Here is a 23,529-nt window from a genome sequence, read left to right as displayed (position 1 = left end):
TGAGAACAGGGGCCTGATTTGCAGGGCTGGGCCCTACCAAGAGTTGCCTGTTTGCAGAGAGCTCAGCCCTGTGGCCCCCTCCCCTTCCAACTTAGGGGCTGGGATTTCCAGGGACAGGCACCCACCCAGGCAGGGCCTTGCCCTGCTGTGGCCACTCCAGCTGCCATGCAGAGTACCCAGCTGGGGGGTCCAGCTCCAATACCCACTTCTGCCACCTCAGCACCCAGCAGCCCCCCTGGATGGACCGGCCACCCCTGAGACTCCCCAGCAATGCAGAAGGAATTTGTTCTAGGCCCACTGGGGAGATGTCTGATCCAGGAGCCCCCTGACAGCCTGTGACAGGGTGGCACTGACCACGTGTCTGGGCAGAGCACGGGTAGGACATGACACGTCAGCAGTGCCCGGGCTGGGCAGGATTGGCACCTGCTGGCCATGGCCCAAAGGACAGCCCAGCCCCATGGACCCGATCCCGTGCATGGCCCTGGACATGCCTCTGGACATTCCTGGTCTCACAGCTCCATGGCCAGCCCAGCACCACAGCCCTGTGACCCCCTTGACCCCCCTGTGTCAGGGAGGCTCTAGAGGAGTTTGGCATTGCAGTTTATTGTAGGAAACCATGAAAATACAGCGTTTGTTGTAACAGAACCCAGGAGAAATGACAGCAGCTCGGACAGATCCCGGTGTGGGACTGCCAGCACAGCCCCACGGTGCTGGGGGTCAGATCCAGACACTGCAGGCCCAGCCCACCCCAGCCATGTGTAGTTGGGCACTGAGAGGTGTAACAGGAGCCAAGTGTGGCCCTCAGAGCACGTGCAGGGCTGGCCAGGCACATTGCTGCCCAAGGACAGGGCAGAGCAGGCGGCACCGAGGTGCCCAGCCGCCCACGGGAGGGACCCCACGCTGGCTGTGTCCAGGGGCTGTGCCTGGCTGCAGCCAGATGATCCACGTTGAAAATGAGCCATTTTACAAAACATCTTCACACCTTGTTCCAGCCCAGCCTCCCCCCGCCCTCTCCCCCACCCCAGCTGCCTCCCCCACCCCAACCAGCACCCAGCCTCTCCCCTCCACTGTCACCCCACTGCCACCTTCCACCCCCCCTCCCTGTGCAGCCCCGTCCCCCTCCCTGACCCATCTCTAGGGCTGAGCCTCTGCCAGCCCTGCCCACAGCCCCAGCCCAGAGCAGCCTCGGGCTGAGCCGGAGCTAGGGGCAGGCGGGCAGGGTGAGGAGGGGACGGCAAAGCTGTCCCCATCCCCCCCATCCCAAGAAAACAAACACCTGGCCTGTCCCCAGTGGTGGCAGGGTCGGGGCCACCCTTGCTATGCTCTGCTCCCTGGCCACTTGTGTCCCCCCAGGCCCCGGCGCTCGCGGGGTGCCCGGGGGTCAGAGCCGGCGGCGTGCGGGGACCACGGGCACGGCTCAGTCCAGCTTGGCGAAGTTCCCGATGGTCACTTTCCGCTCCTGCTTGTTGGCCACCAGCTCCTGGAGGTGCAGGGCCCCCCCTCCGATGAAGCAGAAGGCTGGGCAGATGGGCCCCGAGCAGTCCACGCCGCACTCCCAGAGCTCGCGGAAGGAGACGGCATCGTAGAAGCTCACCTTGCCCTGCTCATAGTCCAGGCAGATGCCGATGCGTGGGGGTAAGGGCACGGTGCAGCCGTTGGGGTCGCGGGACGTGAGGGCCGAGCCGTGCGACAGCAGGATCTTGCCCATGCCGATGGTGAGGAAGGCGTAGGGAGGAGGTGCCTCCACCGTCGTGTCCTCTGCCCCACTGTCGTGGCCGCTGTCGGGGTCATACCTGCACAGGGGGGACTTGTGAGTCCTGGTGCCAACGCCCACGGGACAGCCTGGAGATCCCCCCACACCCCAGTGCCCTCTGGGGAGGTAGGAACAGGCAGAGGACCCCCTGGACCCCCCAAACCACCCCGCTCACCTGGGGCTCACCACGTCCTGCGGCACCTGGAACCACTCCTGCAGTTTGCTCTCCAGCCCCACGCCCACCTTCACCAGGTAGGAGCTGGGGTCCACGCAGCAGGCCCAGTAGCTCTTGCCCTGGGTGATGGCCACATCGCCGATGACCAGGTCGATGGACAGGTGGCAGCTGGTCATCAGGCGCTCGGCGGCGAACAGCATGGGGATGCCGGGGACGCTGCGCACCGCGCGCTGGTCCTTGCTGATGGCCAGCCGGTCCCGGTTGAAGCCCCAGCGGTTGTCCAAGAAGAAGTTGAGGACTGTGGGGAGGAGAGGAGGAGGAGGAGGAGGAATTTGAGCGGGACAGCACAGTGGGGCGCTCCGGGGTGATCCAAGCACCCACCCCTCTCACCTGGGGCGGGCGGCGTGTGCAGGTAGATGTCCTCACTGTAGTCCCCAAAGCCCGCCTTGTTGTAGCCCTTCACCCGGAGCACGTAGACGCTGTCGGTGTCCAGGTACTCGACGAGGGCGCAGGTGCCCCGCACCTCCTCCCGCCGCTGCCACAGCTTCAGCCCCTTGGCCTTGGCGTCGGTCTTGCGGAACTCCACGGTGTAGTGCCAGGCGGGCGGCGAGTGCTGCGGCAGCCGCCAGCACAGGAAGATCTGGTCGTAGGTGTAGGTGCGCTGCGTGTCGATGACGGGGGCCTCGGGCGCTGCGGGGAGAGGCAGCGGCGGGCATCAGGCAGCATCCCCCACCCCGCGGGCGGGGAGGCGGCCGGACGCAGGGAGGGGGCATTCCGGGATTCCGGACGGACGGACGGACGCACAACCAGCGGAGTCTAGAGGGGTCTGACTGCGGAGACCGTGTGTCGGCACCGGAGGAGAGCGAGAGTCAGGGAGACAGAGGAGCTGCTGCTGTGGGGCTCCAGGGACCAGACAGGCCGAGTGCAAGTCAGGAGGGAGGAAAGAGAGAGAGAGAGAGAGGATGGAGGCAGTGGAAGAGGAGGAGGAGATGGGGATGGAGGCTGGTAGAAGATACTGGCATGAACAGAGGCAGGGTGAGAAGGAGATGGAGGGATGGCAGGTGGAAGAGGGGTGAGGAAATGATGGGAAGGGGGCAAGGAAGAGAAGGAAAACAGGATTAGGAGGGAGGTAAAAATGGGGCGAGGAGAGGGGTGGAAATGGTGGGAGGAAGAGGACAGAAACGGGGTGAGAGTTGGAAATACAGAGAGAAGGAGAATGGAAATGGGGCAACAATGGGGAAAGGACAAGGTGGGAATGGGATACAGAAAGGGACAGAAATGGGGTGAGGAGGCAGATGGGAATGGGGCAAGGGGGAAAAGAAATGGGATGAGGAGAAGGGTGGATATGGAGGTAGGAAGAGGACAGAAATGGGGTGCAGAGAAAAACAAAAATGGGGGAAGAATGTGGACACGAATGGAGTGAAGGGGGGACAGATATGGGGCAAGGAAGGGGATGGATATGGGACAAGAGGGGAAATAAATTTGAACAAAGGAGAGAGGTGGAAATGGAGAAAGGAGAGAATGAAAATGGAGTGAGAAATGGGATGGAAAGGGGATGAGATGGATGGAAATACAGTGAAACTGGGATGGAAATGCAAAGTGGGGGAATGGAAACAGGACAAGAAGTGAAAATAGGGAAAGGATGGGTTGAAATGGGGCAAGGGAGAGCAGAAATGGGATGAGGAGGGGACAGGAAATTGGGTGATGAATGGGACAAGTGGGGTGAGAGTGGAACAGAAATAGAATGAGGAAGGGGATGGAAAAAGGGCAAGAGGGGATGGAAATGGGGTGAGGGGGGGCAGAAATGGAGCGAGGAAGGGGATGGAAACGGAGCAAGGAGTGAAACAGAAATGGGGCGAGAGGGGGATGGAAATGGGGCGAGAGGGGGTGGGAGGGCAGGAGGAGCGGCGGCAGATGGAGGAGGCAGAGCCACCGGCTGCCAACGCCAGCGGGCAGGACGGGGATGGAGGATGGCGGCGGAGCGAGGCCAGGGTGGGAGCGGGATGGAGGGATGGAGGGATGGAGGGATGGAGGGATGGAGGGATGGGAAGAGAGAGCGGGGCGGCTCTGGGGCAGGGGTGTGACTTGCCTCAGTTACTTCGGTGACGCCTCGGCAGCGGCCGCAGCCTATAAACAAAGAGAGGTAGAAGCAGGTCTGAAACGTGTCGCCAGCGGGTCCGGCAGGGCCACGCGGCTCCTGCCCTGCGGGAAGCGCCTGCCCGGCAGCGGGGCAGCTCCATACTCACCCTCCGGCACTCCTGCTGCCCTCACCTGGCACCATGGCCCTGCCTGCCTGCCCCTGGCCCGGGTGCCCTGGCACAGGGCAGGGCAGGGGTATCTCTGGGGGCTGTTGGGGCGGGGGCTGTCCCTGACGGGGAGGGGGCACCGGCAGATCCGCGAGCGCCTGCCCGAGCGCGGCCCTGGGCAGCCGTGGCTGAGCTGCAGCTCCGAGGCGGGCAGGGACCCGCTCTGCCCGCGGGGGCTGCGCCTTGGCACGGGGCACAGCCGGTGCCCGGGTCCCGCTGCCTTTACCTCGGATGAAGGCCAGGTCAGTGAGCAGCTTCAGCTCCCTGCTGACATCCAGCTGGAAGTGGCTGAAGGAGGCGTTGGCTGCAGGACGGAAGCTCTGCAGCGAATCGGTGGCCCTGAGGATCCTGCAGCACGGGAGAGCAGGGATGTCAGGGTGCCACCTCGGGCACCAGAGCGCCCCAACAGCCCTGTGCCTGCAGCCCAGTACCTGTTGTGCAGCTGCTTGGCAGCCTGGACAAAGCAGGGGTGGTCAGTCTCCTTCAGCACCTCCTGGGCATAGCCCACCATGCCCGAGTTCTCCAGCATGGCCTGGTGCTCCCGGATCTGGCCGTGCAGGCTGGCCAGCCGCTCCTGCTGGCACTCCTCGATGGCCTGCAGCAGCGTGGCCCGCTTCTCCTCCAGCATGGCACAGAGCCCCTGGATCAGCTGTGACACCTCTTCCTTGGCCTGTGAGCCGTTCACCTGCCGGGTACAGACACAGCAGGGTCAGCGTGTGGCACGTCCTGGGACCAGAGGGGACTGGGCTGGCTGTGCCACCGCTGCCTAGGGACGGCACAGGGACAGACACTGCCCTTACCTCCGTGTGCTTCACTGTCTCCTCCAGCTCAGCAATCTGGGTCTGCACCGTGTCCTGGCTGCTCAGGATGTAGGCGAGGCTCTTTGTCAGCTTCTCCTGCAGGAAGGTGATGAGATGTGGTGCCGGCAGCCCCCGCCCCACACCCCCCATCTGCACTGGGGCTCTGTGGTGTCCCCAATTCTCCACAGAGCCCCGGCCTGGCCCCAGCAGCCCTTACCCTGAGGGCCTGGTAGGCGCTGAGCACCGGGGTGATCTTGTGGCTGGTGTGGGTGCGGCGCACGCGGCAGAGCTGGCACACCAGCCGCTGGCAGGTCTTGCAGTAGTGAGTCACCTCCTCCTTGTGCTCTGGGCACATCAGCCCCTGCACGGCACAGCGGGGCTCAGCGTGGCTCTGCACCCCCCGCCACCCCTGCAGAGTCCCACCCCTGCACCCCAGAGCTCACAACCATAGGATGGTTGGGCTTGGAAGGGGACTTTAAAGATCATCTTGTTCCAACCCGCCTGACATGACATCCTCAACTGGACCCCATGGCTCAGAGCCCCACCTTGGCCTTGAACACTTCCAGGGATGTGGCAATCACAAGTTCCACGGGCAACTTGTTCCAGTACCACACCACCCTAATTTTTTCCTAACATCTAACCTAAACTCTCTCTCTTTCAATTTGAACCCACTGCCCTTTGTCCTGTCATTCCAGGCTCTTGTAAATAGTCTTGCCCCATCCTTCCAAAAGTTCCCTTCAGACACTAGAAGGCCACAATTTGGTTACCCCAAAGCTTCTCTTCTCCGGGCTGAACAATCCCAATTCTCTCATCCCTCATTCCCCATCAGGGCAGGAGGACCCCCGGGGAGGCCGTACCTTGGGGCGGAAGGTGAGGGTGGGGGGTGTGGGCTCATGCTGGGCTTTCTGGGTGCCCCAGGGGTGGTAGAGCTTGAAGCACTCGTTGCAGAAGCTGGACTTGCACTCCGTGCAGCCCTTGGTGGCCTCCAGCTGCGGGGGCTTGCAGAACTGGCACATGATGGCCGCGCTGATGTTGATGGTCTGCCGGTACCGCTCCACCACTCGCTCCAGGGTCAGGTTGCGGAAGAGGCTGCCCAGGCCCCGCTCGCCCAGGTCCACGTCCCGCTGGCAGGCGGGGCACGGGAAGCTGACGGTCTGGGGGTGCACAGCACCCCGCTTGCGCCCCGGGTAGGTGCCAAAGCCTGTGGGAGGGAGGCAGGGAGGAGGTCAGTAGGACACAAAGCCCCAGAGTCCCTCAGCCCTCCCGTGGGGGAGCCCAGGGTGCTGTCCCCATACCCATCTCCATCCCTTCCAGTTGTCCCTGTTCCCAACCCCTCCAGCCATTCCTGTCCCTGTCCTCTCCAGCCATCCTCATCCCCTCTGTTGTTCCTCTTCCCGCTGCCATCCCCTCCAGCCATCCCCCTCCCCGCCATCCATCCCTGTTCCCTCCAACCACCTCTGTCCTCATGCACTACAGCCACCCATCCTCTCCAGCCATCCCTGTCCCCTCTGCTGTCCCCATCTCCTCCAACCATCCATCCCTGTCCCCTCCAGCTGTCCCCAACACCTCCAACAATCCATCCCTGTTCCCTCCAGCCATCCCCATCCCCTCTGCTGTCCCCAGCCCCTCCAACCATCCATCCCTGTTCCCTCCAGCCATCTCCATCCCCTCTGCTGTCCCCAGCCCCTCCAACAATCCATCCCTGTTCCCTCCAGCCATCTCTGTCCCCTCCAGCTGTCCCCAACCCCTCCAACCATCCCTGTCCCCATCCCCTCAGCCACCTCTGTCGTTTCCAGCCATCCCCTTGTTGCCCCTGTCCCTTCTGCCAGCCCCCCCCAGCCCCACCTGACTTAAGGAGGCGGTCGAGCCGGTCGGGTTTGGGGACAGCCCTGCGGCCCAGGCGGGGGCTGCGGGTGGACGGGGTGGCTGCAGGCGAGGTGGGCTCGGAGGTGGGGTCGCAGTAGAGGTGGCCGTGCTGCAGCAGCACCTCGCTGGCACACACGTGGCACACGTTGTGGGTACAGGGCAGTGCCAGCGGCTGCTTGTACATCTCCTTGCACACCGGGCACACCAGCTCCCGCTCCATGTTCTTCATGCTGGTCTGCGGAGAGAGCGGGAGCGTCACCCGCCAGCAGCACAACGGGGCCGGGACCAGATGGGACCAGCACCAGGGCCAGGATCAGCATCAGGGCTGAGATCAGCACCAGGGCCAGGATCTGAGCCAGGACCAGCACCAGAGGCAGGATTCGAATCAGGGCTTGGATCAGCACTAAGGTCAGGATCAGCATCAGGGCCTGGGGTCAGTACTAGGGCCAGGGCCAGGGCCAGAACCTGGACCAGGATCAGCATCAGGACTGGGATCAGCACCAGAATCACATGTGGGACCAGCACCAAGGCCTGGAATCAACATCAGGGCCAGGATCAGCACCAGGACCGGGATCAGTGCCTGGAATCAGCACCAGGGCCAGGATCAGGGCTTGGAATCAGCACCAGGGCCAGGATCAGCACCAGGACCAGGATCATGACTGGAATTGGGACCTGGGCTGGGAGGGAGACAAAGACTGGAATCATCATCAGGGCAACAGTGAGGCCTGGGACCAGCACCAGGGATGGGATGAGGACAAACAGCAGGATCAGCACCAGGATGAGGATCAGGACTGCCACTGGGATGAGGAATGGAGCTGGGATCAGCAGCAGGGCCAGGATCAGGGTCAGTACTGGAACCACAGCCAGGACCAGGGTTAGTGTCAGGACCAGCACTGGGATAGGGGCGAGGACTGGGACCAGCATCATGGCCAGGATCAGGCCTGGGAGCAGGCTGAGGAATGGCACCAGGGCCAGCACCAGGATGAAGCCCAGGGCTAGACTGGGGATGGGAACTGAGGACACACCAGGACCAGGACTGGGGCCTGCACTGGTACCAGCATCAGAGCCAGGATCAGGCTTGGGACCAACAGCACAGTCAGAATCAGGAACAGCACTGGGATCAGAACCCAGGATGGGACTCAGACCTGGTATGGGGATGTGACTGGGGCTGGGCCCAGAGCAGGGCCAGGATCTCAAACCTGTATCAGGACTGGCAGTGGAATGGAATGGGGGCCACCACTGGGATCAGCACCAGGATAGGGCCCAGGGCTGGGATGGGGATGGTGGCTGGGATGGGGATGAGGACCAGCACTGGCAATAGTGCCAGGATGTGGCCCAGGGCTGGAATGGGGATGGGGACTGGGATGGGTGCTGGGATTTGAACTGGGAAGGACAGGGAGATGGGGGCCAGGATGGAGATGGAGGCTGGGATGGGGACTGGGGCCGGACCCACAGCAGAGCCCGGATTGGGATCAGCGCCAGGACCGGGCTGGGCACCAAGATCGGGGCCGGGATGGGGCCGCCCCCTCCGCACCCGGTGCTCCCGGCTCGGCCGTGGCTCGGCGTCGGGGGGTCCGGTGACGGCCCTCCCCGGGGGTCACTGCGGTGAGTCGGGGTGCGGGTCCGCTGCCCGCCCACCCCTCAAGGGCATCGCCCTCCCCCCAGTCCCCGCCGCGTTGCCACGGCGACCCGGTCCCAGAGGACCCCCGTCCGCCCCCCCGCCGCCGCCGCAGCCGCTCACGCTGATGCGGACGAGCGCGTCCATGATGGAGGTGAAGGTCTGCAGGTCCTCGCCCTCGGCCATGGCTCCGCTCCCCGCGCCCGTGCTTGCGGCGGCGGCGGCAGCAGCGGCGGCCGCGATCGCCCCGGTGTGTTGCAGGGAGCGGCGGAGCCGGGGGGAGGGCGGGGGGCGGCGGCGCGCATGCTCGGCGGCGCCCGCCCCGCCGGCACCGGAGGGCGGTGGAGGCACCGGAGGGGCGGCACCGGAGAGGGGGAGAAGCACCGGAGGGGCGGCACCGGAGGGGGAGGGGGAGTCATGGCGGGGCTGTTCTCGCCGCACCCCCGGGCAGCCCCCGACGGGCGACGCACGGGGAGCGGCGCCTGGGGTGGGCTGCGCGCAGGATGGGCATGACACCGGTAACGGCGGTGGGCCCGGGGGTGGTGCCGGGCTCGGGGGTCCTGTCCCCGCGCTGTTCCCGTCCCCGCCGCCAGAGGGCGCTCCGGGCCGCGGGGACGCGCAGCGCCGCTCGCGGCCGCCGGGGGGCGCGCGCGCGGGGAGGGGGCGGGGCCGCCCGCGCACGCGCAGTGACGCAGCCCGGCGCTGCTGCCGTGTCCCCGCGGCGCGCGGCCGCAGTGCGCGTGCGCAGAACGGCGGCACCGGGAGCGGACCGGGAGGGGCTGGGGGCACCATGGGTGAGGGGCGTACGGGGGTGGGGGAACGGGGGGGCCGTGGGAAAATGGGAGGTGACGGGGGAATGGAGTAATGGAGGAAAGGGGGGCGCGGGGACAGGGGTGGCAATGGGAATACCGGGGGCGCGAGGGGTAACGGGGCAGGGGGGCACGGGGTTAACGGGGGCGAGGGGAATGGAGGTGTAACAGGACAGAGCGGTATGGGGGGCACGGGGATAACGGGGTTAACAAGAGCGGGGGGGCAGCTGGAATGGGGGGCACGGCCCTGTGGGTGCAGGGTGGGCTCAGGCCCCGGGTCTGGCCTCGGTGCCGGTGCTGAGTCGGCCCCGGGGCTCAGCCGTAGGAACGGGCACGTCCCTGGCGCTGTCGTCGCTGCTGTCGCTGCTGCTGTTCGCCGGGATGCAGATGTACAGCCGGCAGCTCGCCTCCACCGAGTGGCTCACGATCCAGGGCGGGCTGCTGGGCTCTGCGCTCTTCGTCTGCTCCCTCACGGCATCCCCGGGGCCTGGAGCGGGACCGGGGCACGGGAGAGGGGCTGGTGGGGAGTGGGGCCAGGGTGCCAGATCAGGGGGTTGGAAAAAGGGCCAAAGGGGTGGTGGGGAGCAGGGTCAGGGGCTGGGAGCAGATCCAGAGGCTGGGAATGGGGCATGGGATGGGAACAGGAGCAGGTCCAAAGGCCAGGAGTGGGGCTGGAGCAAAGAGGATGGGAGATGGGAGCAGGCTCGGGAGGACGGTGGGATCCTGTTCTGTCCCTTAACCCCACAACCAGGCCTTCAACAACTTGGAGAACCTCATCTTTGGCAAGGGCTTCCAGGCCAAGATATTCCCTGAGAGTAAGTGTTGTGGGAACCCAGGAGGGGAACGGGAACACATCAGTGTCTGAAGGGCTGGGGGTGCTCCTGCAGTGGCACTGGATGGTCCCAGCCCTGCCCTGGAGCTGTGGCAGCTTCCCTTGAGCTTTTTGTGGGCCTGGGGGAAATCATGCTGCGGCAGCCATGCCCCCCTGCCATCACCGGGGGTAGCCCTGCAGCATCGTGTGTCTCCTGGTTCTCCACAGTCCTCACCTGCCTCTTGCTGGCCCTGTTCGCCTCTGGCCTCATCCACCGGGTCTGTGTGACCACCTGGTACGTCCAGAGCTGCCCTGGAGGGTGGGGAGCCACCAAGGGGACCCCGAGGGACTGTGGTGACACTGGGAGAGGGGCAGGAAGCTGGGCAGGGCCAGGACTGCCAGGGAGCCTCGGGGGGTGGTGGGAGCAGCAGCACAGTTTGATCCAAGGGGAAAGTGTTGGTTTAGGAAGGGCAGGGGGGTGGGACCCAGGGACAAGGTGTTGGTTTACAAAGGGCAGTGCAGTGGGAACCCAGGGAAGCTGTTGGGGTGACCCTGCCGTGTTCCTGCCCCCAGCAACTGAGCAGCCTCTTCCCTTCTGCCTTCATAGCCTCATCTTTTCCATGGTTGGTCTCTACTACATCAACAAGATTTCCTCCACTCTCTACCAGTCCACAGCGCCTGTTGCTGCTCCTGCCAAGGCTGTTGGCAAGGGCAGGAAGAGAAATTGATGTCCTGCTGCCCCTTCCTGGGGCAGCCCTCTCCCTATGGCAAATCCAGGACAGCCCCCTGCCCAATAAAGCCATTTCTTTGTAGCTTCTTGTCTCCTCTGCCAGCTCCTGGCCCAGTTTCTGGCCCTGCTCTGTGCTGGTGTGGCTGAAAGTGGCCCTGGAGCCTGGGGTAGGTTCTGGGTTGCCCAGGGAAGGTGGGGGTCACCAAGGATAGAAGATGTGCTGCTGGCATCTTGTCTGCCCAGACCTGCAAGGGAGGGAGATCCCAGTGGAGCCAAGACTGGAGCAGGCTGGAGTGGGCAGGGGAGTTAAGGGGGTCCCAGTGGCTCAGGGCCCCAGCTGCCACCAGACCGCTGTGCTGGCACAGCTCAAGGGTTTGGCAGGGTATCACAGATTCGTGTGTGCCCTCCGCAGGACACCGGCTGGGTCACCGGGGCTGCCCGGCTGCGGGGGGGTGGGAACGGCACGGTCCCTGTGCCCGTGGGAGGGCGGGCGGGACTCGCTCCCACGCCGGGCCCCTGGCACCGCTCCGGCCGGACGTGGAGGAAACCAGATGCTTCCTGCGGCCTCGGCCGCGGCCGACAAAGCCCGGCGCTTCCTGCGGCACCGGGAGCGGGGCCGGACCCGGGGTCCCGGCGGGGTCCCGGTGGTGCCGTGCCCCGCCCGCAGGGGGCGCCCGCGCGCACCGCTCCGTGGAACTACAGCTCCCGGCAGCCCGCGCGCGCGGCGCCGCCGTTACGTCACCGCAGCGCCGGGCGGGGAGCGAGACCAGCACCGGGAGCGGGACCGAGCCAGGTGGGGGTGGGGCTGGCCCCGGACCCGGTCTCTGGGGGGGTCCTCGGTCCGGCGGGTGGAAGCCCCGGGGAAGACTGGGGGCGGCCCGTCTCTCCCGGCTCTACTCTCCGGCCTTGCCTCTCTCCCTGTTTCCCCTTTTCCCCTCTGTTCCTCTCATGGGTCCCCCACTCCCCGTCTTTTCTCTTTTTCGACTCCTTCTCCCCTCTCCCCTCAGGCCGCCATGACCAAGCTGGGACAGTGGCTGTGTGGACTGGCCCTGCTGGGCTCGGCCTGGGCCGCGCTGGCTCTGGCCCCGCCGCAGCTGCAGCCGCCGGCCCCGCTCCGCCAGGCGCTGCTGCCGCTGCCCGTCTACCTGCTCGTGGCCTTCGGCTGCTACTCCCTGGCCACCGTGGGCTACCGCCTGGCCACCTTCAACGACTGCGAGGAGGCGGCGGCCGAGCTGCAGGAGCACATCAGGGCGGCACGGGCCGACCTGCGGCGGCGGGGGCTGCGCCTCGGACCCCAATAAATACCGGGGACGGTGCTGCCCGTGCTGTTCTGCGGCCCCGGGACGGGCGGGGGGCTCCGAGGGGCTGTGGGTGCTGCTGGAAGCCCCCCGGGGGAATCGCTCAGCTCTCAGCGGTGTGCGGGGAGGGTTTGTTTGGGGGGTTCTGTGTGGGGCAGGGTCTCCATGCAGACCCAGTTCTCTGAGGGGCTGCAGTGAAACCCCCCCACAGCCGGTCCTGCCCTGCCTGTCCCTCGCTGAGCTCCCTGGAAATTGGCTCTGGAGTCGGATGCGGGAGCGGGCCGTGGAGCATTCCCGGCTCAGATGTGGCTCACCCCGGCAGGTGGGAGCTGGAGGAGCCTCATCCCGTCCCGCTGGCCGGGTTCCCGGGAAGGAGGAGAGGGATTGGCAGGGTGGGGTGGGCGACACAACCTTTAAATTGCGGCGTGGTGTCCCCGCCTCAACCCCGGCGGCTCGAGGGGAGCTCCCCCGACTCCTCTGCCCACCCCCAGCACCACACTGGGCTTCGCTGGGAAGAGGGAAGGGTGGGGGGCTCTGTCTGGGGAGGGGTCCGCTCCTGGGGACCCCCATTTCTGCTCTCTGACCCCGTGTGCAGGAACCTGCTGCCCTGGCAGCCGCCAGCTCCTCCAGCCAAAGGACTTTGGGATTTTAATTAGCAGCTGTGTATCCTCTGCAGAAAGGAGCAGTTGGGAGCGGGAGGGAGGACTCGGGTTAATTAGCAGGAGCAGCTAATTAGGTGTTTCCTGAGCAGCAAAGGCTGGTGGGAGCAGGGTGGGAAGCTGCCAGCACTTGCTGGCACACGGCTGGTTGGGGGGTGACATTGCCCTGGATTTGGCCACGTGGGGCCTTGGTGGGGTCAGGATTACGGTGCAAGGACAGCAGTGCTCTGGGGGCTACTGACAGCCTTCTGTGGGCTACTCAGGGTCATCAGAGGCTACTCACAGCTAACCAAGAGCTCCTTGTGGTCATTCAAAGGGGCTACGTGTATCCATCCAGTGGCTACTTGGGGTCATGTAGCGGCTACCATGGCAATCCGGCCCCATCCCAGGGCTACTTGTGACCCTCAGGGGCTACTGACAGCCAACCAGGGGGCTCCTTGTGGCCGTCCAGGGGCTACTGACAGTTCTCTGTGAGCTACTCAGGACCAGCAAGGGCTACTTGTGGTCATCTAGAGGCTACTCATAGCTGTCTGTGAGCAACCCGTGACCCTGTGCAGGCTTCTTGTGGCAATCCAGAGCCTCTACTCATGGCCATTCAGTGGCTACTCATGGCTTTCAAGGGGCTACTTGTGGTCATCCAGGGGCTACTCAGGGCAATCCAGGGGCTCTACTCATGGCCTTCAGGAGCTACTCCCAGCCCATGTGGCAGCAGCCTGGTGGCAGCTCCTCCCTGCATGGAAGCATCCGGGAGCTGCCTCCGGCCTGGCACAAGGGGCCACGTCACGGCCGCTCCCGGCACGGGGCAGCTGGAGCGACCGGTTGGCAGCCAAGGTGTGTCAGTGGAGAAAGCTGTCCTTTCCCGAGGCTGTGGGGCCAGGCTGGGAACTGCTCCCACTGCTGGGGGGGAGCAGGGGGCTCCTCCCCGCTGGGCCAAGTCCCAGGAGCAGCCGGAGCAGGTACAGGGAGCCCTGGTTCCACAGGGGCAAGACAGAGCACGCCGGGAGCTCGTCCTCCTTCCCTTGGCACTGTGCTCAGCTCTGTCCCACTATATGGATTTTTCCAGGCTGTGTGTGAGGTGTGCACAGGCAGCAGAGGTTCAGCACAGCTCCTGCCAGCATCCTTGGCACCGTATCCTTCATCCCAACAGTGTCATTTGGCCAGAGTGTGGGATGAGGCTCCTCAGTCCTGGGGGTGTCCTGCATGGGGTGGGGGTCTCTTTCTGCAAGGCTCCAGTGTCTGCTGCCCCTCCTGTCCCTCCACTGAGGCACCGGCCTGATATCTTCATTCCAGATCGCTGTTAATTGGTTAATCGACGTAGGATCAATGCTTGATCCAGGCCCAGTCGATCCACGGGGGTTTAGCAAGGATTCCCATCGATTCCCAGTTCCTGGCATGATGGCTGCTTGTCAGTTCCACACTTTTACCCCCACGTGATGGGTGGCTTCTGTAGCTCAGGGAGGGTCTGAGCTGTGAGCCAGCGCTGTGTTCCCTTCGTGGCCCCAACCCAGCCAACACCAGGGCTGATAGCTGCTGAGGGTTTGCCAGAGCCCAGGATGTGGCAGGATGAGCCCCCACTACAAACAGCCCCTGTATGGCCACAAGGAGCTCCTGAGCAGCTGTAGAGCCAAGAGCTGGACCATCCAGCAGCACCGGAGGGAGGTACAAGAAGCAGGCACTGGGAAGTCTCTGATTTATTAAAAGGCACTTGAATCCATACAAAAGTGACACCTGGACCCCTGGAAGCCCCATCCCAGTGCCAGGCAGGGCCATGGGCATGGAAACCTATCCACCCACCCTGGGATTTGAGGAGCTTATGGCACCCCAAATGGGTTGCTGAGAGCTCCAGGGCCTTTGCTGAAGGATGCAGGGCTGGAGGTCCTTCCTGGTGTCCCACTGGGAATGGCCAAGGGGACGGTGGTGGCACTCGGTGCTCAATGGTGGGGCCAGCCCAGGCCAGAGTTGGGGTGCTCCTTAGGGGGCCTCTCAGGCAGGCAGGGGGCTGTAGGGCTTGTCCTGCTCTGGCCTGTACCGCTGGAAGAGCCAGAACCGCACGAGGCTGGTGACGATCCCTGGCACATTGGGGACCTGCAGGAGGACATGGGGGGAGGGTGGATGTACCCCTCCCCCTGTGGTGCTGGGGGAGGTTTATTGGCCCCATCCCAGCTAATTAATTAAAATCAATAGTCATCATGCTGAGCCTTGTCACCCTTGGCTGGGTGACACATGCGGTGCTGAACAGGGCCGGCCCTAAGCCAAGTGTTCAGCTGAGCCATGAGAGGGGAATGGGGTGGAATTGGATAGGATGGAGTGGAATGCGAGGAGGATGGAATAGGATGAGATGGGGTGGGGTAAGATAGGAATGGGATGGGGTGAAATGGGGCAGGACGGGGACACAACAGAATGGGATGGAGAAGGGTGGAATGTGGATGAAGCAGGCCAGGGTGGGATGGGGATGGGACATGATGAGATGGGATAGAGTGGGATGGGATGACACCCCTTGGTGTTCCACCACCCCAACCCACTGTGATGTAGGGATCATGGAGCTGCAGGCCATAGAGTGTCCAGCTGCTGGAGGCCACAAGGGTGGTGACGGTCAGGGGAAAGGACAGGCACCGCGTCGACTTGCTCCGGACAACCTTGGCCTGCAGGAGCAAATGTCAGGCAGGGCCCGGGCTGGCAAGCCCCAGCTCTGCCGAGCCCCACACACCAGGTCAGCCAGCGGTGAGAGGTACATGGTGATGGTGAAGATGCTGCAGAAGAGCCCCAGGTGTGTCAGGCGTGTCCCTGTGTCAACCAGGATGGTGAAGTAGCCATAGCCAGTGACTACCAAAGCCAGGAGCAGCAGGACCTGCAGCACCACAGGGCGCTGGGAGGGACAGCAGGGAGATGTCAGGGTGAGGGTCCCCCATCCTCCCCATCGCCCCAGGCCCCTGCCCCACCTTGGCAGGGCTGTAGTAGAGATACACCAGGATGTAGAGGGTCTGCAGAACTGCCCCGATGGCGTTGACGGTGATCACTGTTCCATCCCCCTTCAGGCACCCATAGCCCAACCAGCTCAGGTTGCTGCAGGGACATGGCACAAGCACTTGGCTGCAACCTGTGGGATCCCCCCTGCCCCTCAAATGTATGTGACCCCCCTCCTCAGGGCCCGACCCCGCTGTACTTGGCATCAGTGGTGAGGAAGGGCAGGAACTGGATGTTCTCCACACTCTTGGTGGCCAACATCTGGCGCAGGTCAGACCTGGGGGGAGCAGGGCAGCAGCCTCCTGGGTGCTGGGCAGTGCTGGGGTGGGGAGGCTCCAGTTTCTGCAGCCAGCAGGCACTGCACCCCTCCACTCTCCTCCCCCTGCATCCTCCAAATGGGACTCAGCACCATCCCCATCGCACCCCCAATCCTTCTGCACCAGCCATCCATGGCCCACTGCATCCCCAAACGGAGCCCGATGCCCTCCCCACTGCACCCCTATGGCCACCACTGCATCCCCAGGCTGGCTCTGACACCTTCCCTATTTTACCCCCAAAGGCCCCTCCACGGCCTCCACCGCAGCCCCAAAATGCCTCCGGTGCTCTGACTATTGCATCCCCAAGCCTCCCACCAGTCCCCACACTGCCCCCCAAAACCGGCCCCGGTGTCCTGATTGCACCCTCATCCCCCACGGGCCCCACAGCACCCTCCAATCCCCCTCCCCAAGGCCCCCACTGCACCCCAAAACCGTCCCCGGGGTCCTCCCCAGCGCCCCCCGGCCCTCAGTGCACCCCCGAGCCGCCCCCGCCCGGGGCCGCCGCCGATCGCTCACAGGCCGGTGGCGAACATGGCGAGGGTGGCGGCCAGGCAGACCCCGGCGAGCACCGACAGGACCATGCCGGAGCCCGGGCAGCGGCGGGAGCGCGGCGGGGCCGGTGCTGCCCGCGGCGGGGCGGGGCGGAGCGGGGCGGGACGCACTACCGGGGAGGGACCGGCTCCGCGCACCGGCCGGGGAGGGGCGGCGGGGATCCGGCTCCGGCCGGGGAGAGCGGCATCGGCACCACCGTGACCGCCCCGCGGGCACCGGGGCCGGTTTGGGGGGGTGCAGCACCCCATAGGTCCCGTGTGTTGAGTGCTCCCCTCCAGGTCTGGGGGTCCGCAGCTGCGGGGGTCTCGTGTCCTGCCGTCCCCAGGGTCAACCCCACGGTCCAGATTACACAGCCCGGGGGTCGCACACCCCTGCGAAGCCACCCCCGCCTCCTCCAGGACTCACACATCCCTGCGACAATTCCCCAGGATTGTGCATCCCTGGGATCCGCATTTCCACGGGCTTTAAGACCCTGTGACCCCGCTGTCCCAGGGTGCCCACACACATCCTGGGGGTCACTCATCCCTGTGTCCTCTCCCTGATCCTCCATCTCTAGGATCCCACATTCGGGTGTTATCAATCCCTGTGACCCCAGTACCCCAAGATCTCACCTCTCCAGGACTCTCACTCATTGGGGTTCCCAATTCCAGGGGTCTCAAAGCCCTGTGATCCCAGCTCCCTGCACCCACACCTCAGGGGTCTCACATCCCCGGGGTCTCACATCCCCTGGGTCACCTCATGGGGGTCCCTGGCGTGCAGCCAGGCTGTGTCTCCAACCCAGCCCCGGGGGCTCTGGCTCACGCCCAGGCCCCTCCTCACCCCTGCTGGGGGTGTCCCATCCCATGGGGTCTGTCCCACTCCAGTGGGGTTTGACCCAGGAGTTGCTGCCCCCCACCTGGAAGGTGAAGAGGGAGGGGGGCCCCGCCCTCGCAGAGGCCTTTGTGTCACCAGATAAAGCTGGGGACAGTGCCAGCCACTGTGGCACTTCGCCACTTAACAGCCCCGTGCAAACACCAGCCAATTAATTAATTAACCAGCCCAACCCCCCACAGGGGCCAAGAGAGCCTGGCCCAGGAGGGTGGGGGAGGTCTCAGGAGCTCAGCAAGGTTTTGGTTATTTATTCCCGACAATGGTATAAAAAGTCCCGTGTTAGAAAGCTGTACAAAGGGGGTGCTGGGGGCCCCTCCGGCACCCAGCGGAGGGGAGGGATGGGGAAGGGCCAGGGGATGAAGGATGGGGTAGGGGTGCAGCACAGGGAGGAGTGGGATGTTTCTGATAACCCCGCTCCCCTGGCTGCGGGGCATCTCCAGCCTGTCTGTCCTCTCTGACCACTGACACTGGGGGTAAAACAGCCCCCTGCACCGGTGTCACCTGGCCACCCCCATGTCCCCGCCAGCAGGACACGTTCCAGTTCGAGCCCACCACGGGGAAAACCCTGAAGGTGGTGGGCGAGCTCAGCTGTGGGGCAGGGGTGCCAGCCCCCTGCCCCTCTCCAGTCTGGGGCACTTCAGCCCCTCCAGCTCCAGGCTCCCGCTCAGCCTCTGGCTGCCAGGACTGTCCTGGAAGGGCCAGGGAAGCCTGAAGGCCCCAATTGCTCTGATGGCTTTGGGCCCTCCAGCCCCGTAATACTGACAAATTCTTTCCTCGCCCAGATGTGCGCAGGGCAGGGCACCTGGGGCAGATGTGCTGGGACCACGGAGGTCTCCAGTGGCCTCAGCCTCGGTGGGTCCAGGCACGTGGGGCAGCTCAGAGCCCCTGCGGCACCAAGAGGGGCAGGAGGAGGCTGATGAAGGTGAAGGGGCGGCTGCTGCTGCGCATGGCCGAGTTCTGCCCCACGCTCCTCAGCACGTGTGCGGCTGCATCGTCTGTGGGGGGGAAGAGAGGAGCCATCAGCAACCCCAGAAGATAAACCGTAACCCCAGCCAGCAGCACATCACCCCTGCACAGCGTTGCCACCAGCCTTGGTACCTCAGAGCTCCCCAGGAGGGGCAGATGAGCTTAGCCCAGCGCCCCTGACAAACCCCTGTCCCACCATGAGGGTGGCTGCATTCAGGCCACCTGAGCCTGCCTTGGTCCCCCCAGGGAAGGCAGCTGGGCTCAGCCTGGTGCCCCCAAGAACACCCCATCCCCCGGGAAGGGAAGCTGGCTCAGTCCCAACCCACAGCCCCCAACACACCTGCCTGGATCCTCCCCTTCTGTGTCGAGGCCGGGGCAGGTGGTGCCGGAGCTGTGGAGGAAACGGGGGGATCATGCCAAGGAAGAGCAGCACCCCAACCTTCCCAAAAATTCTGTTTCACTGTGGGCTGCCCCCCCTTTCCCCACCACCAACACCTTCCCGGCTGAGCCGCGCGTGCCCACACCCGGGGCTGGCCAGAGGCCACGGCCAGGCCGTGACTCAGCCGCGGCCAAGGCCACGCTGGGCACCGGCGCCGCCAGCGGGAAGGAGGGGACGCGGGGGGGGCCCTGAGGGGGTGCTGATACTCACTGCCTTTGCCTGTCACCGTCACCTTCAGCTTCAGGCAGGCTTCACCGTGGTGGTGGATGGGCTTGGCTGCGAAGGGAGAGGCAGGTTAGGTAGGGTTTGGGGGGAGTCCGATGGCGATTCCCTGCAGCACCTCAGAGCCGCCCTCCGCGGCCCCCCCGCACTCACAGATGTAGTAGTAGCTGTGCCCCTCCCTGAACTCTTTGCCCAGCGTGAAGGGAGTGAAGCGCTGGAATTTCTCCGAGAACTTCTCGGGGCCGTGCAGGGCGCTGGGCTTGTCGCATTCCCAGCGGATCTGCTCCTTGGAGCGGGGCTTGCAGGCCTGGTACTCCTCGAGCTCCACCAGGTACAGGGTGTAGCGCTCCATGGCCCGGGGGTCCACGCTGCCCTCCTCGTAGTGGGGGCAGATAATGTCCAGGTAGTCATTGAGACGAACCTCCACCGTGTAGTCACTCCACAGAAACCTGGGGTAGGAGGGTGGGCAGGGGGGTTACTCAGGGTTAGGGGCCTTACTTTCACCCCCAAATCCCCCACACGCAGTGGGGCCGGCACCCTGCCCACGGCAGCGCTGGGTGGGGGCACCCTTGGGTCCACCCTTCCCTGTGATGAGTCTTGCAGCACCCGGAATAGCTTTGAAAGGGCAACCCCCACTTCACTCTCCCTCCGGCTTGGCCCCCCGGCAGTGAGTGGTGAGCGCACCCCACTTCCCAGCACTTCCCAAGAGCCGGGGAGCAGGGAGGGGACCCGCTGGGACGCGCACCCTGCCCGCACCCTGCCCGGCCCAGCGCTGCCGGAGCAGGAGGCGTCGCGGCTCTCGCCGTGGGGCAGCCAGCCCGGCTCCAGCTGCGCCCCACACCCCACCCGGGGGGGGCACGCTGGGGGCCTCCACGGGGTCCCCACCTAGCCGGCTGTGGTTGCCTCGAGAGGGCACAGCCACCCACAGGGGCACCCCCTGCTCCCCAAACCCTGGGGGGGAACACAGAGGACACAGCCCTACAGTCTGGGGAGTCCCACACTCGTGGGGGACACGGTCTTGGGAGGGGGGAGAACCCCCAAAACTTGGGGAGGGACTTCGCCCAGGGAAGGAGAGGAAGCCCCACATCTCCCCACGGGTGCTTAAGTGTGGGGCACCCCCACAGCCCGGGGTCTGGAGAGTGAGGGGGGCTCCCCGAAAGCCAAGGGGGACGTTCCTAGAGCCTGAGAGAGAGGTCATGCCCTGGGGGAGCACCTCCACAAGCAGGGGGAGTCAGGGCTCCGGGCGGGGGGCACCCCTAGATCCCGTGGGGCTGTTGCTTGAGATGGGGTCACCCCGCAGCCTCGGCGGCCGGTGAGCGGGGAGTGGGGGCTCGATCCAGGTCTACCCCCCCGCACATCCTGCCCGGTGTTTGTCAACACGGTCCCCGGGGCCGGCGCCGGGGCTGGCGCCGCGCCCCCCCGCGGGAAGGAAGCGGCCCCTTCGCACGGCCATGGGAACGGAAAGGCCCCCCCGGGCGCACCTGGACCGGCCCCGCCGCCCCCCGCACGGCCCCACCGGCCCCGCAGCGAGCTCCGCACCGGCCCCGCCACCTCGTCCCGCACAAAGGCCGCCGGGGAGCGGAGCGGCGCCGCCCGCGCCCTCGGAGCGGCCGGTGCCGGGCTCGGTGCGCGTTTGCGGGGGGGTCCCGGTGGGAGGCGGGGGTCACTCACCGAGGGTTGGAGCTGTTCCAGAACACCGTGTGCCGCTCAGCCGCCGCCGCCCAACACAGCCCCAGCCCCAGCAGGGCCAGGGGCACCCCCGGCCGCCCCATCGCTCCGCGGGTGCTGCGCTCCACGGGCGGCCCCTCGCCCGCCCCCGCTTAAGTACGGCCCCGCCGCCGCTCCGCCCCCGCCGCCGCCCCGCGCTCGCACAACAACACACGGGACGGGGCGGGGGGCACGACACACACACGACACACCCCCACCGGTATCGATCGGGGCCACGCAAACCACCCCCACACCGGGACCGGCACCGGCGGGGACCCCGGGACCGGCACCGGGCAGGGGGATGCAAACCCTCCCTACCGAAACCGGCGCTAGCGGGGACACAAACACACCCCCCGCACACCGGGACCGGGCTGGGGGACACAAACACACCCCCCGCACACCGGGACCGGGCTGGGGGACACAAACACCCCCCCCCGCACACCGGGACCGGGCTGGGGGACACAAACACACCCCCGCACACCGGGACCGGGCTGGGGGACACAAACACACCCCCGCACACCGGGACCGGGCTGGGGGACACAAACACACCCCCCGCACACCGGGACCGGGCTGGGGGACACAAACACACCCCCCGCACACCGGGACCGGGCTGGGGGACACAAACACACCCCCCGCACACCGGGACCGGGCTGGGGGACACAAACACACCCCCCGCACACCGGGACCGGGCTGGGGGACACACTCCCCTCACAGCACCCCCCACTCAACACCCTCCCCCCGAGCTCCAGGTGCTCCTCACCTCGACACACCCCCCCCTCCCCCATCCCCCCACACAGCACCGGCACAGAGCAGGGGTGGTCCCACAAGTGACCCACAGCACGTAGGGATCACACACACTCACACACACTCACACACACTCACACACACACACACACACACACTCACACACACACACTCTCACACACACACACTCACACACTCACACACACTCACACACACACACACTCACACAGTCACTCACACACACACTCACACACACTCACACACACACACACACACACACTCACACACTCACACACTCACACACACTCACACACACACACACTCACACAGTCACACACACACACACACACACACACTCACACACACACTCACACACACACATACACAGTCACACACACACTCACACACACTCACTCACACGCACACACACTCACACACGCACTCACACACACACTCACACACTCACACACGTCCTGCCTGGGGTCACATCACTGGGGTGCAGCCCGGGCTGGTCCCCACAGAGTGACCTCGGGGGCCCAGGGAACAGTGAACTCTTCTTACTGGGAGGTCTGATTGAGGGTGTAGGATGGGGGCTGTGGGTGCAAGATGGGGGGCTGTGGGTGCAGGATGGGGGGCTGTAGGTGGTAGGGTGTGGGTGGTAGGTGTAGGTACTGTGGGCTGTAGGTGCAGGACAGGCGGCTGTGGATGCACACTGGGGGCTGTGGGTGCACACTGGGGGCTGTGGGTGCACACTGGGGGCTGTGGGTGAAGGATTTGGAGCTGTAGGTGCAGGATGGGGGGCTGTGGGTGCAGGATGGGGAGCTGTAGGTGCAGGACAGGCGGCTGTGGGTGCAGAGCCGGGGTGGGCACAGTGGGCACGCTGCCACTGCCTGGCGGGAGCACGGTGCCTCGCTGTCGGCTCCCATTTGCTCTGACACGGATCCATCCGTGTCCTGGACGGCGCGCGACGCTTCGCCGCGTGTTGTGAAGCGATAACTCAGCCGCATTTGCAAAACAACTTTCCTCTTGTTTATTCCATAATGATCCATTGATTGTGGGTAATGTTGCATGCCCTGTGCCGCAGCGGGCGCGGAGTGCTCCCCTGGCACACGGCAGGGGCTCCGGCAGGCGCCGGCACCGCAACCCGAGAGCGCCTGTGGCTCCCGCAGCCAAGGCATCCTATGGGCCCAGGCCGTGGGGCTGAGTGCCCCACATCCCACCTGCATCCCAGCCTCTCTCCCCACACCCTTGCTCCCAGGGAGGGGGACTGGCTGCTTTGCTCTCATCCTCCCTGGCTGTGGCCAGGCCTGACATCATCCATAATGACAGTGCGAGGCCTCTGCTCCCGTGATGCCGGCGCTGCCGTGGCTTGTACAGGGGAGCACCTCCTGGGAACACCCCTGGGATGCCAGAGCTGGAGCATGGCACGTGCAGGCCACGGGGATGGGTGCAGCCAGAGAGTGGTGGGAGCCAATCCCATGGTCCCGGCATCGCCCTGGTACTGCCCCTTCCACATCAGGGACAAACTGTGCCTGGGGAAACCACGGCAGGGAGCGGTGACGTGGGGAGGGCTGGGCAGCCCCTGGTGCTTGAGCCTTGTGCTGGGCCTGCCAGGGGCATGAAAACCTCCTGGGGCATCACGCTGGACCCATCCTGTGGCGCTGGGAAGTGGTACCCACCATAGCTGGCCAAGGGGCTCCCCTGTCCCATCCGCCATGGGCCCAGCCCTGGAACTGGGCCACCAGGACACGGGGAAGGGGCTGGGAGTGAGGCCATGTGGACACACCAAGAACCAGTGTCACCACCATGCCTGGCCCAGAGCACTGGCGGAGGAGTGGAAAGACAAGCTCATGTCCCCTTCTGGGGACAGTTTGAGGGACAAGCTGGGGCTAGAGGTGCCCCATTACCTCCCCTGGGACACAA

At 65.3% G+C, this 23,529-nt stretch overlaps 5 protein-coding genes across 13 annotated transcripts; 2 read left to right on the top strand and 3 right to left on the bottom strand.

The window, feature by feature from the left end:
• Window positions 1-587: 587 nt before the first annotated feature.
• On the bottom strand, window positions 588-9,145 carry TRIM46 (tripartite motif containing 46). 2 transcript variants are annotated; one of them, XM_086866280.1, is made up of 10 exons: window positions 8,642-9,145; window positions 6,880-7,135; window positions 5,892-6,235; window positions 5,252-5,395; window positions 5,035-5,130; window positions 4,666-4,919; window positions 4,461-4,582; window positions 2,319-2,618; window positions 1,929-2,226; window positions 588-1,793 (listed from the first exon to the last, which is right to left on the bottom strand). In XM_086866280.1, exons 1-10 carry the CDS (start codon window positions 8,702-8,704, stop codon window positions 1,418-1,420), a joined length of 2,253 nt encoding a protein of 750 aa, XP_086722406.1. In that variant the 5' UTR covers window positions 8,705-9,145; the 3' UTR covers window positions 588-1,417. The 2 variants fall into 2 exon arrangements, with proteins under 2 accessions (XP_086722406.1, XP_086722405.1); XM_086866279.1 differs by having other exon boundaries at window positions 6,880-7,130; window positions 8,642-9,041.
• A 49-nt stretch (window positions 9,146-9,194) lies between these two features.
• KRTCAP2 (keratinocyte associated protein 2) lies at window positions 9,195-10,950 on the top strand. The gene is made up of 5 exons (XM_086866386.1): window positions 9,195-9,312; window positions 9,647-9,801; window positions 10,079-10,142; window positions 10,367-10,433; window positions 10,746-10,950. The coding sequence occupies exons 1-5, from the start codon at window positions 9,309-9,311 to the stop codon at window positions 10,864-10,866; spliced, it is 411 nt and encodes a 136-aa protein (XP_086722512.1). The 5' UTR covers window positions 9,195-9,308; the 3' UTR covers window positions 10,867-10,950.
• A 606-nt stretch (window positions 10,951-11,556) lies between these two features.
• On the top strand, window positions 11,557-12,184 carry DPM3 (dolichyl-phosphate mannosyltransferase subunit 3, regulatory). The gene is made up of 2 exons (XM_086866387.1): window positions 11,557-11,661; window positions 11,876-12,184. Exon 2 carries the CDS (start codon window positions 11,882-11,884, stop codon window positions 12,167-12,169), a length of 288 nt encoding a protein of 95 aa, XP_086722513.1. The 5' UTR covers window positions 11,557-11,661; window positions 11,876-11,881; the 3' UTR covers window positions 12,170-12,184.
• A 2,317-nt stretch (window positions 12,185-14,501) lies between these two features.
• Window positions 14,502-16,772, bottom strand: SLC50A1 (solute carrier family 50 member 1). 7 transcript variants are annotated; one of them, XM_086866358.1, is made up of 6 exons: window positions 16,623-16,772; window positions 15,989-16,066; window positions 15,765-15,888; window positions 15,533-15,691; window positions 15,348-15,467; window positions 14,502-14,910 (listed from the first exon to the last, which is right to left on the bottom strand). In XM_086866358.1, the coding sequence occupies exons 1-6, from the start codon at window positions 16,685-16,687 to the stop codon at window positions 14,809-14,811; spliced, it is 648 nt and encodes a 215-aa protein (XP_086722484.1). In that variant the 5' UTR covers window positions 16,688-16,772; the 3' UTR covers window positions 14,502-14,808. The 7 variants fall into 7 exon arrangements, with proteins under 7 accessions (XP_086722484.1, XP_086722483.1, XP_086722482.1 ...); XM_086866357.1 differs by having other exon boundaries at window positions 15,765-15,915; window positions 16,623-16,753; XM_086866356.1 differs by having other exon boundaries at window positions 15,765-15,915; window positions 15,989-16,108; window positions 16,623-16,742.
• Window positions 16,773-17,761: 989 nt separating this feature from the next.
• EFNA1 (ephrin A1) lies at window positions 17,762-20,965 on the bottom strand. Of its 2 annotated transcripts, none has more exons than XM_086866368.1 (5): window positions 20,827-20,965; window positions 19,309-19,604; window positions 19,144-19,209; window positions 18,835-18,885; window positions 17,762-18,523 (listed from the first exon to the last, which is right to left on the bottom strand). In XM_086866368.1, exons 1-5 carry the CDS (start codon window positions 20,925-20,927, stop codon window positions 18,405-18,407), a joined length of 633 nt encoding a protein of 210 aa, XP_086722494.1. In that variant the 5' UTR covers window positions 20,928-20,965; the 3' UTR covers window positions 17,762-18,404. The 2 variants fall into 2 exon arrangements, with proteins under 2 accessions (XP_086722494.1, XP_086722493.1); XM_086866367.1 differs by having other exon boundaries at window positions 17,762-18,413.
• Window positions 20,966-23,529: the final 2,564 nt, after the last annotated feature.

The sequence above is a fragment of the Cyanistes caeruleus genome, chromosome 30, assembly GCF_971803275.1.
Source record: "Cyanistes caeruleus chromosome 30, bCyaCae1.hap1.1, whole genome shotgun sequence".
Taxonomy (NCBI): domain Eukaryota; kingdom Metazoa; phylum Chordata; class Aves; order Passeriformes; family Paridae; genus Cyanistes; species Cyanistes caeruleus.
The sequence above is the reverse complement of the archived record's forward strand: the minus strand, read 5'-3'. Positions and strand labels throughout refer to the sequence as shown.